The following is a 14,514-nucleotide window of genomic DNA, read 5'->3' as shown; positions in this document are numbered from 1 at the left end:
AACGTTCTGGGTGCCCATGCACATTAAAAACTAATTAAAACAATCAACAAACTGTTTGAAATGGGTCGACAATTCAGTATAAGAATGAGCGCAGAAATTGTCTCCATTGATAAAGGAACAGTTTTGCAAATTTTACATGAAAATTTGAACATGACCGAAGTGTGTAAAAAGTTGTCCCAAAACTTTTGACTCCTAAAAGAAAATGTAAGCACATTTGTGGAGACATTTTGGAATAAACTGATAGAAACCCAAATTGTTTAGGAGTGATTACATGTGATGAAACTTGGACCTTCTAATATGATCCTGAGAAAAAACAGCAGTCCGTGTATTGGAAAGTACCAAGGACCGTGTTGGCTGTTTTCTTTGACATTAAGGGAAAGAGTTTTGGAGTGGGTTCCAGAAGGGTCAATGGTAAATCAACGGTATTACAAACAGGTTCTAAAAAACTGAGAAACACTCAGAAGAAAGAGACCACAGCTGAGGAGAAACAGTTTCATTCTTCATCAAGACAACACACCAGCTCACACTGTGCTCTCAGTAAAGCAGTTTCTGGCCCTGAAACAAATCACAATGCTTCATCACCCTCCCTGTTCACCAGGTCAATCAACATGTGACTTTCTCCCTTTTCCTAAGATCAAATCTGTGCTTTGGTTTTGAGTCTGTGTCATAGGTTAACAAAAGAACCACAGAGGTTCTGAGGCAACTGTCCAAAGTAGACCTACTGCACTGCTTTCATCAGCAGAAGACCTGCATGCAGAGGTATGTTGATGCAGAAGGGGAGGAGACTACAGGATAAAGACATTGAAAAATGTTTCTATTCAATGAAACTGAATTGCAGCATCAGTCTCATTTTCTAATAGCCATACCACATATGTGGCCCAGCCAGGTAAAGCCTTATCTTGGGAAAAGACATGGACAAATATATCTCATGGGTCAACTTTTAGTGTCACAAAACGTAAAACTGTGGAACATCTGGAATCCCAGATATATCCAAAACAGCTCTGATAACTACAACTATTTAACTCATTCAGAAGACTGCATACTGTATTTTCAGCACATTCTAATCTTAACAAAGGGTAAAACAACTGTTTTTTTTTCTGAGGATGCAGCTGCCCTGGATTGTTGACGATAACTTAGGGATGCAGGTTTGTGAACGTGTCTCTGTACCTGGGGGATGGACTGATGGGTGGTGAGCTGCCTCCGTTGTGCAGCCTGCTCCTGTAACTAAGCCGCTGGAGAGCTCGCCGCTCATTCTGAATGGCTGATTTGTGATCTGAGATGATGGAGATGATGTTTTTTTCAAAGAAGGCTGACAAGTTGAGGGTCATGGTGTAGATCTAGACAAAAACACAAACGAGTCAGAGAGAAAAATACCAGAGTACCAATTCGATGGTGCTTTTTAAATCTCATGGATGCTACTTTACCTGGGATTTTTTGTTGGGTGTGTACGCCTTGGAGTTGCTGAAAATGAGGCGCACATCTTTGGCAAACTCCATTGGGTTTACATAATTCCCTCCAACCAGTGTCTCTGACACTGTGCCCAGGTCCATGGGAGTGTCAATGATGTCTCTATAGTCCTGGTAATACCAAGGATGACAGTTTCGAGTGTTTATGCATAAAGATTTCAACTGTTAATTAAATTTCTAATGCTAAAGTAACACACATCTGGCTTTAGTTGCACAGTGACTGTAAGTGAAGCAAAGTTCATTGTCTTACTGGATACTCAAAGAGGTCCACAGGCTGTCTGAACGGTTCTGAATCGGGCGAGGCAATCATCCGACGCAGGAGCTCTTTGCATTGACCTCGCCACGCTTTCGCATCCAACGACACACCGCGCTTCTTTGAATTTGGGTTCGATCCCTTGCAAGGAGAGAAAACAAAAATTAAGAACAGATTGGCAGCACAGGATTCAGTGTCTGTAACAGTGTGAAATGTTCTGTTGTGGTGCGCTTGACCTTCTCTTACCCGTTGTCCTGTAGACGTTCCTGGAGTGTCAGAGTCTACATCCAAGTCAGCCTGCAGAGGAACACGCTCAAAGTGAAAAGTACTGTTCCCAGCAAGGAATACTATTAAAAAAGAAACAAAAACTAACCACACACTCTCACCTCAGCTTCTCCTCCGCTGCTGATCTCAGACCTCAATTTATGATAAAGATCCAGGATGTCTGTGCAGCTCTGGTCCCTGCAGGAGAGACGGTGGACAAGTTAAACATGCAAAAGCATTAATTATCTTTAATCCACTTCAGCAGTTCAATAAAAATACTACAATGTGACATCTTTGGAGTCTCACCCGATGTAGTGCAGGAGAACGTCTGTCACCACCTTGGCAGTTGCTACAATGGGACTCTGGGGTTCGTTGAAAGTGCGGGCATTGTGTTCAATGTATCTCACCTCCCACATTAGAGCAGAGATCCGCCTGAAAAACCAAAGCGGCTAAAATGTTAATATTGTTGGACTTTATAGCAAATTTAAAACCCCAAATTAAAATGAGTTGAACACTGTGTAAAATGTAATTCAAAAAAATGTGAGGATTTGGAAAACATTGAAACCCCTTATTTAATCTAAAGTAGCAGAAAGACAACATCAAAGTTAAACTGAGAAAATTCACTGTTTTTGCAGAATTTTTATGCCCATTTTGACTTTGATGAGACGACCAGTTTCTGGAATTTTATCTCATTCCTTACTGATAAAACTGTCCAACACTCAGGGTCGCCTTCGTCTTATTTTACACTTCATAATGCCCAACCATTTTCAGTGGCTGGCAAGTCAGGGCTGCAGAGGTCCTATTTTCCTTGAACCCCAATCATGTTTAACCTGTCAGTTAAACTTCTCAACTGTGAAGTACTTTACATCTTTTTTCCCCCACTGTCCCAATGGAAAGGTTTCTTCTCACATCTGTTTCTCAGGACAGGAGTGTCAGAGGGCCAGGTATCCAACAAACATTTCAAAGACAAACACTTGCACACTGTCTAACTTGCAAAGAGAGGGGATGTTTATTTGCAACGTTTCAGTATTAGACCTTCATCAGGCAAACAGTGTGACTGCCATTTGAATTTTATGCAGACAACCCCTTTCAAAAATGGTGGGACAGTGGGAAAACATTTCAAAGACAAATACCTGCACACTGTCCAACTTGCAAAGAATAGGGGTATTTATTTGCAATGTCCCAACTTTTTTTGTGTAGGATGTGTGAGGCTATCATGAGCTACTTCACCTGTAGAACCGGTTCTCCAGCCGTGTACGGATGGTGGTGAGGTCAGTGGGGTAAGCCACCGCAGTGCAATAGAGAGGGTAGTCTCGAAGATTTACAGGGTATGCAAATGCCTTGGCAACCTCTGCAAAAGGACATAAACAACTGTGGCCATGACCAAACTTTGTCTTCAACAAACAAACTTGTGAATCCTCTGGTGGCGTACCTAGTGTGAGAAGCTGGTCGATGCCTTGGATGACTCGCTCACAGTCTTCATCTCGAGTGTGAGCCCCCCACTCGCCCTCCTGAGGCCGGTAGAGCAGAGCCTTCAGCTCATCCTCTGCCACCTCAACGCCTTCACCAACCTGCTCTGGCAATGTAACTGAAGGAAAATAATATTAATGCATTTCCACTAGTAATCAGCTCCACTTTTCTGTGCAAATACAAATAATCTTTGAATCATTTTCCGTTAATCTAATAGCTGGAAATTAGAATTTCTAAAGAAATTTTGAAAGAGAACAGAAGCAACAGCCCAGTTCTATTCACACAATAGTTTTTCGTTTTCTTTATTCTGCAAATGAAGCCTATCTCCAGAATAAATCTGCACTCACTGAGTAAAAATGCCAGTCAAGTGAACATTAGCAGGTAGAGAGATATATTTAAATATGAATGGACTTCTTCATGGTTCAGTTACATTAAAAATGGTACTTCTAAAGGCATGGCAAGGGGTTTAAGATGTTATTGTATGACTCCTTTGTTAGAATGAAAAGTTCTCAACTGTGAAATGTTCAGTAATATAAAAGTGGGCGTTGTTTCAAACAGATCTGAGGTCTAGAAATGCTTTAATAAAGTTCGTCAAAAAACCCCAACATTCTTTGTTGTGTTAAATTCTTTTGGAAATTATTTAAGTGATTTTCACCCATTGACCACATTTCCACAGACAAACATTTGGTTTGATAACCTCTTCAGTCAGAGTTCAAACTAAAGTTGTATGAAAAATTTGGGCACCCCTGACAATTTCCATTATTTTCATTTATAAATCATTGGGTGTTTGGATCAGCAATTTCATTTTAATCCATCAAATAACTGATGGACACAGTAATATGGCAGTAGTGAAATGAGGTTTATAGCACCGAAAATGTGAAATATGCATCAAAACAAAATTAGACAGGTGCATTAATTTGGGCACCTTTGTCATTTTGTTGATTTGAATACCTGTAACTACTTAGCACTGATTAATTGGAACACAAAATTGGTTTGGTGAGCTCATTAAGCCTTGAACTTCATAGACAGGTGCATCCAATCATGAGAAAAGGTATTTAAGGTGGCTAATTGCAAGTTGTTCTTCTCTCTTTGACTCTTCTCTGAAGAGTGGCAACCTGGGGGCCTCAAAACAACTCTCAAATGACCTGAAAACAAAGATTGTCCAGCATTATGGCCTAGGGGAAGGCTACAAAAAGCTATATCAGAGATTTCAGCTGTCAGTTTCTGCTGTGAGGAACATAGTGAGGAAATGGAAGACCACAGGCACAGTTCTTAAGTTCAGAAGTAGCAGGCCAAGAAGTATATTGGAGAGGTAAAGGCGAAGGATGGTGTGAACGGTCAAAGACAACCCACAGACCACCTCCAAAGACCTACAACATCCTTTTACTGCAGATGGTGTCACTGTGCATCATTTAACAATTCAGCGCACTTTGCACAAAGAGAAGTTGTGCAGGAGAGTGATGCGGAGGGAGCCTTTTCTGCACACACGCCACAAACAGAGTCACTTGAGGTATGTAAAAGCACATTTAGATAAGCTGGCTTCATTTCGGAATAGGGTGCTGTGGACTGATGACACAAAGATTGAGTTATTTGGTCATTACAAGGGGCGATAGGCATGGCGGCGAAAGAACACCGCATTCTAGGAAAAACACTTACTACCAACAGTAAAATTTGGTGAAGGTCCATCATGCTAGGGGGCTATGTGGCCGGTGCTGGTACTGGGAATCTTGTTAAAGTTGAGGGTTGGATGGATTCAACTCAATATCAGCAGATTTTTGAGAATAATGTTCAAAAATCAGTCACAAAGTTGAAGTTACGCTAGGGCTGGATATTTCAACAAGACAACGACCCAAAAGACCATTCAAAATTCACTCAGACATTCATGCAGAGGAACAACTACAATGATCTGGAATGGCCATCCCAGTCCCCAGACTTGAATATCATTAAAATTCTGTGGGATGATTTGAAGCAGGCTGTCCACGCTCGGCAACCATCAAATCTAATTGAACTGGAGATGTTCTGTAAGGAGAAATGGTCCAAAATACCTTCATCCAGAATGCAGACACTCATTAGAGGCTTTAGGAAGCGCCTAGAGGCTGTTATTTTTGCTAAAGGAGGCTCTACTAAATATTGATGTGATTTTTCTGTTGGGGTGCCCAAATATATGCACCCGTTAAATTTTGTTTTGATGCATATTGCACATTTTCTGTTGATCCAATAAACCTCATTTCATTACAGACATATTACTGTGTCCACCAGTTATTTGATAGATTGAAATGAAATTGCTGATCCAAAAACCCAGTGATTTATAAATGAAAATAATGGAAATTGTCAGGGGTGCCCAAACTTTTTCATACAACTGTAAATGTAACTGCTGGCAAAAGAATGAAGCTATACTAAGGATCAGTCGGCATGTCTAAATACAAAAAAAAAAAAAAAAAAAAAAAAAAAAAAAAAGGAAATGAAGAGTCGAAGCTGAGATGGAGAAAAACGCTTCTATGAAAACCATGAGTTCTTTAAAATGAAACGTATTCAGGCAAATAAAACCTTATGAAAAACATTTGTGTCAAATTATTGACCTTTTGGGAGAGGAGGTTATTTCTTAGTTACATTTGTTTTGTTGAAGCATAATTAAAATAACTGAATAATGATTTTAAGGGCAATTAATATTTGACTTTTACAGATATTTACTGGTAAATCTACACTGGAAAAAAACCCATAACATTTTGCACTTTTTAAAGTATGTTTGCACTGTTTTCTTAACATGTGAGTCAATTTAATTTGTCAATATTCTGGACAACTTGGCTCTACACCTCATGGTAACATTGTGCAAAGGCTATACAAACAAATAGGATGGATCCTTGGTTCTCAACCATTGAGTTGGGACTCAAAATTGGGTGGTGAAGCCATTTTCAGTGAAACGCAACTGTTCCCAGAAAAAAACCTACACTATAGGGTCAAAAGTATTTGGCCAGACCTGTTAATTTTTTAATTCAGGTGTTTTCATCAGACTTGTTGCCACAGGTGCAGAAAATCAAGCTCCGAGCCATGCAGTCTCCATTTACAAACATTTGTGATACAAAAAAGGTTGTTCTGAGGACCTCAGTGACTTAAAGCGTGGTACCATGATGGAGGATGGTCATCAGGAGGCATGAGCAGTACAGGACCAAGCTTGTGTCAAAACTGTCATATGCTCCTACACCTGACCTGAGCTGTTATGGATGCCACCTTTGTGATTAAACAGCTTGTGTAATTTAATTGGTGGATATTGTACCATCAACTGAAAGTTATACTATTAGAAAGTGGAAGAGTCTAGGAACAACAGCAAAGGACCAAGTACAATCACAGAGCGGGGTCAACGACTAGCAAGACTCATGGTGCGTAAAAGTCGCCAACACTCTGAATCCATAGCGGAAGAGCTAGAGCTTCCACAGGCATTAACGTAAGCACAAACATTGTGCAGTGGGAGCTTCATGAATGGGTTTCTATGGCCAAGCAGCTGCATGCAAGCTTCACATCACTGAGTTCAATGCCAAGTGTTGGATAGTGTGTTAAAAAGCACATTAACACTGGACTGTGGAGCAGTGGAAATGTGCTCTGTGGAGTCATGATTGAAGTTTCGCTGTTTGGTAGTCAGATGGGGTAGTCTTAGTTTGGAAGATGCTGGGAAAATGTCATCTACCCAACTGCATTGCGCCAACTATGCAGTTTAGTGGAGCATAGATAAAGGTATGGGGGCTGTTTTTCAGGGTTTGGCTAGACCCCTTTTCTCCAGCGAAAGCCAATCTAAATGTTGCAGCATACCAAGACATTTTGGCAATGCTATGCTTCCAACTCTGTGGCAAAAGTTTGGGGAAGGCCCTTTTCTGTTCCAAAATGACTGTGCTCCAGTGCACAAAAAATGACTATAAAGACATGGTTTGATGAGTTCAGTGTGGAAGAACCTGACCGGCCCTTACAGAACTCTGACCTCAACCCCATCAAGAACCTCTGGGGTGAATTGGAATGGAGATTGCAGGCCAGGCCGGGTCGTCCAACATCAGTACCAGACCTCATTAATACTCTACAGAATAAATGGCCACAAAATCCCAAAGAAACACTCCGAAACCCTACCAAAGCCTTGTAGAAAGCCTTCTAAGAAGAGAGGAGGCTGCTACAGCTGCAAAAAGAATGAATATGAATACCCTGCTGGTGTAATGGTCAGAAGGCCAAATACTTTTGCCCTTATAATGTATGTGGCAAAAAGTCTATGATGTGCTTTTATTTTGAAGGATATTTTTCCATCTTTGTTCAATCACATCTTTAGTTTAATCTCAAATCCAAACTGCCCCATTTGATTTTTAAAATTTTGTAATGGTTACATAATTGAACAAATTTAGGATGTGGTTTGACATTAAGGAGATGCTGATGGGACCTGACACTAAACCTGCTGGGATATACAAATTTGTTTTGTATACAGTCTCAGTTTAAACCGTCTATGTTAAAACAAAACAACGCTAAGCTACATTATTTCTTCAAGAGTGAGCTGGGAATTGGTTTGTCTTGAAAGACAATTTAATTGGAGGAAGTATTTCCAAATTAATTCACAGCTCTTGAACTAAAATGTTATGAAATTTACTTTTCAATCTAATTGGAACAAAAATTAGCATAATCATCAGCTTTTTTCTTTGTTGCATTGGTGCTGTACACTTAATTAACTCATTTGAAATTTTGTCAACTGCACATGTAAAATTAGATTGGACTCGCTTTCATACTGACCTTCCTCTGGAATGGGCTCCATGTCCCAGGGACTCATTTTCTCACGCTCACCATTATCCCATCTGATAAACAGAAAGAAAACATTCAGCAGTTAGAGGTTATTTGACAGAAAATAAATGGTACATCAGACCAGTAAATAAGAACAAGAAATCACACGTTAATATCTAAGAAGAGTGTGATATTGTTAACACATTTTTTCACAAACGTACTTTACTGCATAGCACTGAAACAGGCTGTCTGGATACTCCAGCTGCAGAGGCTCCTGGTCCTCTACCGTGCCAAACCACCAGGCGTCATCAATGATGCTGCGGAACCTCAAACCTGCGAGGTGAAGGCAGGATCAAACATAAGTGAGAAACATCAAACACAATGAACATGAGAGGTAAACACAATTTCACTCAGACTTACCTGGCTGCCAGTTGCGCTCTTTAGCCTCATTGTAAAACTGCTGCAGGACCAGAAAATCTATGACATCAGGCATGTCATGGTATCTGCAGAGTGTGGGAAAGAAAAACAAATTTTATTCTTACTTGTTTGGATTGACATGGATAATCTAGAACTGTGTAGACTTCATAAACGCCTACTTTAAGGAGAAAGAGTCAGTGGTCATCTTCCCTGAGACTGGGTCCAAGAAAGCCAGTTTGAGGCAGCAGAGGGTGGGAGGTCCCACTTCATATTTAATTCCCACCACCTTCACAGTTTCCTGATCCTGAGGAGGCAGACAAAAATACACTAAGGTAAAACTCAAAGAAGAACAAAGAAGATAAAGAACAGAACTTCTACAGAATAAAAAAGGGCTCAGGCTAGGGTAGCATACAGAAGTTCAACCTGAAAATGTTTGAAAGAATTTGTTGTTTTTGGGAGACGCCTTCCAGCAGCATCATCTTGTGCTAACAAACATGCCTTATAACAAGACTATTTATCTCAGCACTAAGTTGGGCTACAGCCATGCTTATAGCTTTGTAAGGCTGTGTTTAAGATACACTAGTGTTAACATGTTATGAATGTTGATGTTCAGTAGTAATAAACTAATGTTCACATCATAGTGTAGCTTATTAGGATGTTAATCATGACAAATGTCCTTTAACTCAACAGGCTCATGTCATAATCAAAACACAATAAATATGCCCGTCTTAGTGTTTGAATAAAGCTGATCTTGTCCCTACATGCAGCTGCAGGGTCACCAGTTATTACAGTTCATTCTGAGGGAGAGATAACCTGACACGCCAGATGGATTTGTTTCACACATCCATCTGGGAAAGCTTCAATAGGAAATGTTTGAGAAAAGGCAGAGGCTTTGAAAAAAACTCAGAGTGTGACTGGGTGAACGTTCTGTCTGTCACATCTCTACGGGCCAATCAGAGCAACAGAACACTTGACGTAGCCGATATCAAGCTGTGCATGCACAGCTACTGAGGAATAACGCGAAACATGGCGACTATAGACATGTAAGTACTCGACTTTTGTCGTTTTTGAAAAGAAAACAACTCACTGCTGTTCTTTGTTTTTCTATTAACAAAGAAATGTCGTCAAGTTCTGATAAAACTGGCGTTTTAGCAGCATCCACGCCAATCTCATCCTCCATAACTGCACCAGCTCTTGCTGCTGCTTGTTTATGTCATGACTCTGCTGCGCCTGAAAGTACTGCCCCTCGCTGCTGACTGGTCCTGTCACTGTCTAACCAGGCCCCAACGGTTCAGATGGGAGCTTTGCAAGATGGATTTGCCAGTGAAAAACAAGGAAATGGGCGTATCCATCTGCTTTGCAAGGTTAAGGGAGAGATGGATGTCTCACCAAAATTCAAAGCCTGTTGTGACAAATCACATGTCGTTTGGACCTCATCTAATAGCCCTGTAGTTAGATTTGCAGTACAAAAAGCATCTTTTTGTAAGTCTTTACCGACACAGAACTGACCAATGAGATTTAGAACTGAACAGGAAGGAGAGAAGGGCTGTTGGGGTTGTGGAAAAGACTTAGAGGTGGGTTTAGATTTTTGGAAGAGGGCGTAGATGTGGGTTGGTATTTCCAGAAGTTTAACCGGAGTCAAATTCCTCGTATGTGCACACATACCTGGCCAATAAAGCTGATTCTGATTCAGAAAGTCACAAGAATTCTCTATTGTTTGAAATTTTAGTATGTAGGTCTTTTAAAAACCGCTGAGCCTCACCCTGAGGTCAAGTCTGTTCCACGGCTGTTTCTGAGGGTTGATACTGTACGCCTTGGCCCTGCGGACAGCCCGCACATAGGCCTGGTGGCCCTGTTTGAAGTAGATGAGCTGGAGGAGAACAGAAGAACCTCGATCAGACTTAAGTTTATAAAATATAATCATGTGTTTTACATCAGAGAGACACTCCTTACCTCATCGCCCATTTGTGGAACGAAAGGAGAGCGGCGTGGGATTGTCTCCATTATCCATGATGGTGGCATCCACTCCTCAGCATCAAGTCCAGCCAGGGAGGATGTGGGTTTCTAATTACATGCAAATAGATAAAACAAACATTAGCTTGCAGGATTTCACAGTGTTACACTGAGTTCAGCCAATGTTTTCCACAAAGATGTGCTTTCACTCTAAAAAGACGTTAAGTTACTCACTTGTTTGGTCTCCTTGGGCTTCTTCTTTTTCTCACTTTCCTTCTTCTTTGCCTCCTTTGCTTTGTCATCACCTTCCTCCTCCTCAGAGCTGCTGTATCCTTGGGGCTGCACAGGCCTCCTGCTTGATCTCTTTGGTGGTTGGAGGTTGATCCCCGCATCAGCTGTCCAATCAGAATACTCACTGGAGGAGTCACTGAGCATTGAAGAGAGGAGCTGTTAGCCAGATGATCTTAATACATCAGTCTAACACAGCTCAGTCTAAGGTTTTTCTTTGTTTTTGTTTTTTTACCTGGAGCTGCTTTCTGTCTGCCACTGAGTTTCACCATCAGAGGAGGCCTCACTCTGCTCCGCCTGCTCTGCTCCCTGTCAACAAAGACACAAGAAACATATTTACACATTGCCTAACAGTGATTTATAGGGCTGTTGTGCAAAAAATAATGTACTCCAACAGTTACTTCAAAAACGTTCTATACAAATCTAGTTACAATTTTAACCCTTGACTTGAACTGCTATTTCAAAAATGCACTAGAGACAACACATTCTGTTAGAGATGTTTACATATAAAGAGCAGAGGGACTCTACATACTTCTCCATCACTGTCAGACTCCGCCTGGCTGTCAGAGTTTCGCCGGTTGCTTGAATTTCGCCTTCTGGTCCCAGGACGGCGGACTTGTGCTGACCGGGTCTGATAGGCGTGATGTTGCCGTTTTTTCTTGGTTGGTCGCAGGGTGCGAAGACGTGTAGTCAGCGGATCGCTCTGTAAAGGACAGTAAGAGGGTGAAAAAAAGAAAAGCCCAAACGAATAAGTATGGAAAATGCTTTTTTTGTTTTTTGATGTGAAAAAAAAATAAAATAAAAAAATAGAACTGAGGATAGCTCACCTTAGGTAAGCATGCTACAGGTTTCTTTCTTCTCTCTGCATTGTATAGAGAACATTCTAGGTCGCTTTTGGCTTGTCTGCACTCCTCCAAAACTCTGAAACAGACAAAAGTCATTCCATCATAAAATGTGAAAAGAATAGTCCATCAACAATTATTAAAGCTTCTCAATCCAAACCCAAGTTTTATGTTTATTGTGCACCCCTGTGGACAATGCAGGGCTAGTTACGTGTATTTTACAAGGTTTTCATTCCTCATTTTTTACTAATTTTGGCCGAGTTCATGCATATAAGATGAATGTTGGCAAGATTGTGTATTTTTATTTAATCTTGTTATTTCCAGCTCCGAGGCCCATTGCACAAAACTAGGATTCAGACATCCAGGATAAATGATTGAGCTGGGTTCAATGAATCCAAAACAAGAGCGTCCAGGCTTAATTGGTTGCAAAAAGACCAAGCCAGGATGAGCAGACATGGATTCATCAGGCCACGTGAAACCTATCCTGGATTAGTGCGCACATGCAGCTTCCTCAACTAGACCCTGCCATCGATCACAGATTCACCGATTCACCATGACAACGAGAGCGGCGTACTTTTCCCCCCCAGAGGCAGAAATCCTCATTGAGGCGTACGAGGAGGACCAAATAAAGAAACACCGCCACAGTAATAAAACAATGAGAAAGCAGCAGTTACAGAAGCAACAACTAAGCACACTGTAAGGCCGACCAGATGGAGGTTGTTAAAAAAATCGATTGTTTTAAATTAAAATCCAAAATAGGTATTCAAGCTCTATTTTTTTTGAGTTATTGAGCACATTTTAAGTTTTAAGTAAACAGTACTCAGCGATTTTAATTATTTTTTGTCCCAGAATGCCTTTGAGCATTAGACACATTTGCACCGTGAGTGAGGACACTAACTCAGTGACAGTGGATAAAAGTTCTGCCTGTAGGAAGCAGACAGGCTATATGGTGAATGATAAATTGAAAGTGATGAAAAAAAATGTCACCATTCAAAGTGCACTTTTCACTAATTGTGGTTTGAAGTCACAAGTCAGACTATATCAGGTGGCAGTAATATTCAAGATTAATGTATATGATGGAAAAAAGGGATAATTGTAGTTGATGTAGAACACATGGCTTTATGAAAACTACCCAACATAAACCTATGAGAAATTATTACTAAAAAAATTGATTTCTACCACCTAAAAACTTTGAGTACATTTACTCAATTTAATTCGTTAATTCTAATAACTCAATTTATGTAGACATAAATGAAACCATAAGTTAGATTTACCCATTTTTGACAATTTGTGTAATATTTTTGTGATATTTTTGTAATTGTTTTCATTGATTTTATTAAGTAAAGACCAGTAATTTTTAAAGTGTATGTATGCATTTATTTCAGTGTCCAGACATGTGGGGTGTATAATATACAGTCCTTGAATGTGTATTTATTCTTATGTTCCATAATATGCTTTGATTCCGTGCTTTCTATCTTGTAGAGTCTCTGTGTGACTTCAGTTTTGAAAGGAGCTGATGGTTTACTTGCTTTGATTTATCCTTATTCAATAAAGGAACTTCATGTTACTCTTTGATGTGCATTTATATTTATATGGCATATATAGTCTGTGGGAAACTATAAATTATGTAATGATTGCAAAATCATCATTAAAATACTCTTTCATCTAAAATTATTGACATTTAATATCACAAATGTTTAGATAATGACAGTGGGTCTAGTTGAATGTTATAACATTCTGTATTGGGCAGTGGAATAACTACTGGTTTCCATTTGTGGTGACTGCTGACTGAGATAAGGGATGAGATTAAATAGATCCTGGAACTTAGCCTGGTCTGGAGCAGGCTAGCCCCACAGAATAAATCTCCATGGTAACTTATGCCATAACATATCCCGCTTTCCACTATCCCACTTTTGTGCAACTGGATCACGGATAAGTTGAGCCAGGATAACCAAGATATCCCAGCTTAATCCCTTATCCTAGTTTTGTGCAATGGGCCCCTGGTCCTACAGTTAGTCTAAAATTCACTGTTTACAAGCAAGAGTTACACTCAAGCTGTTAAGCACAAAACATGCACCATTGAAACCCATTCAAACTGAAAATTTTTAATCTCACTTCCATTAAAGCATCATACATTTATTTGAAATAATCTGGTTGTCAATGTGGGCTTTTGTCTTGGAATTGATCATTTCTACAACTCTCCACCAGATGGCGTCGTTTTTTACTACTTTTGGTATATGGAGAAAAAAAAAAGCTAAACATAAAAAAAAAAAAAAAATAATAACACCGCAAAAAATTCAGTGTTGCTGCCAATCGTTGACCTAACCCAGGCAGCAATAAATCAACACAAAAACATCTACTATCATTTATTTTTCTGTTTTTTTTCATTGAAAACAGGTGATATCATGGAGGAAAAAGTGGCATTCAAAGAGTTAAAATCTTTAAAATAATGAATATTTAATTTAAACAGTTAGGTTAGTTGTTGGTGAACAAAATTTGGCTCAATGAAAGAAGAACAAAATATTAATGTGAAACATTTTCTATAGCTACTGTATGAAAAACATGTTTTTTTGCTCATAGCAGCCCAAAAGTGAGTATTTGACATTGCACAAAAAATGATCATGCAAATAAATCACTGACATATCCCAGGCTGTAATAATTCAGCACAAAAAAATCTACTTTACATATTAAATAGCCAAATAATTAATTTTTCTGTTTTTCATCCAAAAACATGACAAAACTGGCATTCAAAGGGTTAAAATCTCTAAAAACAATGAATATTTGATATCATCAGTTAGGAGGGTTGTAAGGAAAA

General features: G+C 39.7%; 1 protein-coding gene across 1 annotated transcript in view; it reads right to left on the bottom strand.

Moving 5' to 3' along the window:
* Window positions 1-14,514, bottom strand: part of brwd3 (bromodomain and WD repeat domain containing 3) — a 37,197-nt gene that overhangs the window by 10,602 nt on the left and 12,081 nt on the right. The window contains exons 20-37 of the mRNA XM_041801138.1: window positions 11,685-11,778; window positions 11,390-11,560; window positions 11,093-11,166; window positions 10,804-10,996; window positions 10,570-10,680; window positions 10,379-10,486; window positions 8,796-8,920; window positions 8,620-8,702; window positions 8,421-8,532; window positions 8,212-8,273; window positions 3,416-3,571; window positions 3,214-3,334; window positions 2,290-2,415; window positions 2,106-2,181; window positions 1,966-2,016; window positions 1,717-1,860; window positions 1,425-1,577; window positions 1,168-1,337 (exon numbers count right to left, since the gene is read on the bottom strand). Of these exons, the coding sequence (XP_041657072.1) occupies window positions 1,168-1,337; window positions 1,425-1,577; window positions 1,717-1,860; window positions 1,966-2,016; window positions 2,106-2,181; window positions 2,290-2,415; window positions 3,214-3,334; window positions 3,416-3,571; window positions 8,212-8,273; window positions 8,421-8,532; window positions 8,620-8,702; window positions 8,796-8,920; window positions 10,379-10,486; window positions 10,570-10,680; window positions 10,804-10,996; window positions 11,093-11,166; window positions 11,390-11,560; window positions 11,685-11,778 (2,130 nt within the window). The remainder of the gene's footprint in view (window positions 1-1,167; window positions 1,338-1,424; window positions 1,578-1,716; window positions 1,861-1,965; window positions 2,017-2,105; window positions 2,182-2,289; window positions 2,416-3,213; window positions 3,335-3,415; window positions 3,572-8,211; window positions 8,274-8,420; window positions 8,533-8,619; window positions 8,703-8,795; window positions 8,921-10,378; window positions 10,487-10,569; window positions 10,681-10,803; window positions 10,997-11,092; window positions 11,167-11,389; window positions 11,561-11,684; window positions 11,779-14,514) is intronic.

This window comes from Cheilinus undulatus, linkage group 12, assembly GCF_018320785.1.
Source record: "Cheilinus undulatus linkage group 12, ASM1832078v1, whole genome shotgun sequence".
Taxonomy (NCBI): domain Eukaryota; kingdom Metazoa; phylum Chordata; class Actinopteri; order Labriformes; family Labridae; genus Cheilinus; species Cheilinus undulatus.
This window is presented reverse-complemented; position numbering and strand designations above follow the sequence as displayed.